The sequence below is a fragment of the Miscanthus floridulus genome, chromosome 4 (assembly GCF_019320115.1).
Source record: "Miscanthus floridulus cultivar M001 chromosome 4, ASM1932011v1, whole genome shotgun sequence".
Lineage (NCBI taxonomy): Eukaryota > Viridiplantae > Streptophyta > Magnoliopsida > Poales > Poaceae > Miscanthus > Miscanthus floridulus.
Window position 1 is genome coordinate 122,793,539 of NC_089583.1, and position 2,718 is coordinate 122,796,256.

General features: G+C 59.5%; 1 protein-coding gene across 1 annotated transcript; it reads right to left on the reverse strand.

Annotated features, from left to right (window-relative positions):
- Positions 1 to 1,105, reverse strand: LOC136552962 (calmodulin-binding protein 25-like). The gene has a single exon (XM_066544536.1). It carries the CDS (start codon positions 810 to 812, stop codon positions 159 to 161), a length of 654 nt encoding a protein of 217 aa, XP_066400633.1. The 5' UTR covers positions 813 to 1,105; the 3' UTR covers positions 1 to 158.
- Positions 1,106 to 2,718: the final 1,613 nt, after the last annotated feature.

Genomic DNA, 2,718 nt, shown 5'->3' on the forward strand with positions numbered 1-2,718 from the left:
CTTGTTCCTTCCTCCTCGATCCATCATATCGTCCTGGCTGCGGCCATACATCTACGCTGCTTGCGGCCGGCGGCCGGCAATGCATGCACGCATGAGAGTAATAAATCGGCCGGTCGATCGACGCCAGCCGCCGTTTTGATCCGCCAGCTCCCTGACGCTCACAGCATCTCGACGCTGTTGGTCTCGTACATGACGACGTTCCACGAGTCCAGCGTGGGGAAGCACGGCTGCTGCTGCTGGAGCTGGTGTTGACGAAGCGCTGACGCCTCGTCGCCGGCCGGCAGCAGCTGCGGGTTCCCGGCGGCGGCGGCGCCGAGCAGCGCGGCCGCGTCGAGCGCCGCGGACGCCTGGACCTGGAGCATCATCACCTCCACCCCGGCCGACGCCGCGTCCGCCTGCACGCCGGTGATCTGCTGCACCATGAGGCGGAAGTTGGCGGGGTCGGTGCTGATGTAGGTGGTGGGCGCGCGCTTGGACGCCCGCGACCGGCGCTTCCCCGCGCGCGCTCCCGCCGTCGGCGAGGACCGGCGGCGCGGCGAGTCGGCCACCAGCACGGAGTCGCAGCAGGTGGCGGCCACGGCGTGCGGCGGCGGCACCGGTGGCGGCGCGTAGTAGGGCGACGGGAGGTCGGCGAGGGCGCTGAGAAGGGGCGAGTGCTGGTGGTGGTTGAGGGAGGAGGAAGAGGCGGAGGCGGAGTAGTCGGGCGACATGGTAGTGGAGGAGAAGTGGAGCGCCCGCGCGATGGCGGCGTCCGTGTAGGAGGTCGCCAGCAGCGCGGCCGGCGGCGGCGCCAGGCAGGAGATGGCGTCCATGTTGGTTGTTAGTGTTTTCTGACGTACGGTTGGACCTTGGTTTGATTGGTGGAGCAGAGCTGAGCTGAAAACGAAAGCTAGTTGCTAGTGTGAGTGCAGTGCAGCGACGGGACGGGAGGGAGGGAATGGCGCCGGGGTGTATGAGGGGGAGGCGAGTGGTGGAGCGGAGCGGAGCGGAGCGGAGTGGAGTTTATAGGAGGACGAGCCGAGGAGGCGAGGAGCAAGGGATGACGGTGGGGAAACCGCGTGGGGTGGTCGTCGTGGGGGGCCGTCGGCGTGCGTGAGGCCCCGCCGGGTGTCGGAGGCCACCGCCAGAGCCAGCGCCAGCGCCAGGCCGCCCCGCCCCATCCCGCGCTGGATCCCCTAGCCTTGCCTCGGGTCAACGGCTGCTACGCTCGGCGCGGCCGCGTGCGTCCGGCGGTGTGCGGTGTGTGTACCCTACCGTGGCGTGGTGTGGCACCCCGCGCAAAGGCCAAGCATGTGCATGCCGTGCGATGCTTTTCGGCGGGGAGGTTGACTGGCCTGCCAACTGTGGTCGACCCGACCGACCGACGGCAAAGTTGCCATGTGCACGTGCACCCGTGGTGCCACTCTCGTACGGGCACGGGCGGAGAAATGCTGGGTGTATTTTCACGTACGACTCCCCCCGGAAATTCTGACCGGGGTGTCGGCTGATGACGCGTCTGATGACGCTTCGCATGCATTGCACACGCTGTGCGGTCATTCGCGCAGGTGAATCCAATCCAATCCTATCCAATGCAACCGGCCAGCGGTCGCCGGGAATATCGGGAGGTGGGCTGGGCGTCGCTCTCGCCGGGGATCGGATTTCTTCTAGAAACTAGAACAATTCCCATTCCGTTCACAATCAGAGAGAGTAGACATCAATCTTTTTCTTTTTTAATAACAAGGCCGATCGGATCCGTGGCCTTTGTTCACGGGACCCAGAATCTGGGCGCGGCCGTCGTCATCGTCGCCATCCTCTTTTCTGGTTGCGCTGCGGTGCGCAGGCAACTTTTCAAAGGAAACCAGGGAGCCACGCAGGCCCCGCCCGGGTCTCCCCTCTCCTCTCTCCTCTCTGTAGTCTGTTCCCGTCGCTCCCGCCCTCGCCGACGGCGACGGAGGAGGAGATGCTGCGTCCACTGAAATTAAAGCGAGCCTAGCCTTTTCCACCGCCAGTGAATCAACGGGGTTATACTCTACCAAAAACAATGCGAGATTTTCACTTTAATCTTGCGAAAACGACGGCCCAGCTATCTGGATTCGCTCCTTCACTTTCGGGGCCTGCGCCCTATTCATTTGGCTTATAAGCTGTATTTTTCAGTCAACGAATAGTATATTTTTTTTTCTCATAACAGATCAGTCAACGGTATTTTCAGTCATAGCTTATCAGAAAAAAAAAAACAGAACGCTGGTTACTCTCAATGTCGCCGGAGTCTACTTTTACCGTGACCGTGGTGATTCCATCACGCCTTTGGTATTGTAGGGTACAAAAAAAAGATGAGGTTAATGTTTTTTTCTCGAATACACAAAAGATTTATGTGTCATTTCATTAAGATCAAGAAAAGTTTAGAGTTACAACGACGCAACACGGCTGCGGTGCACTAGGGATGGGGTGTTGTTTTACAATGAGCACTGGCCTCCCTAGCAAAAGATGGGACTAAAGCGATTACTCACGAATTAAGCTACCTAGCCTAGAGCCCCCCGGCGTCAATCCATTGGTCCGCCTCTTGCTTGATCAAGGCAAGAATTTGCTGGACGGGGAAGGTTAATGTGAATCCACACCTACCCTTCTTGGCAAACGGAGAAGCAAACTTTCTTTCCTTTACATAGACTACCAGCTTACTCCCCCTTTGTCCTTAAATAAGTGTCGCTATAGTATTCGTGTCGGTTAAACTTTCTTATGTTT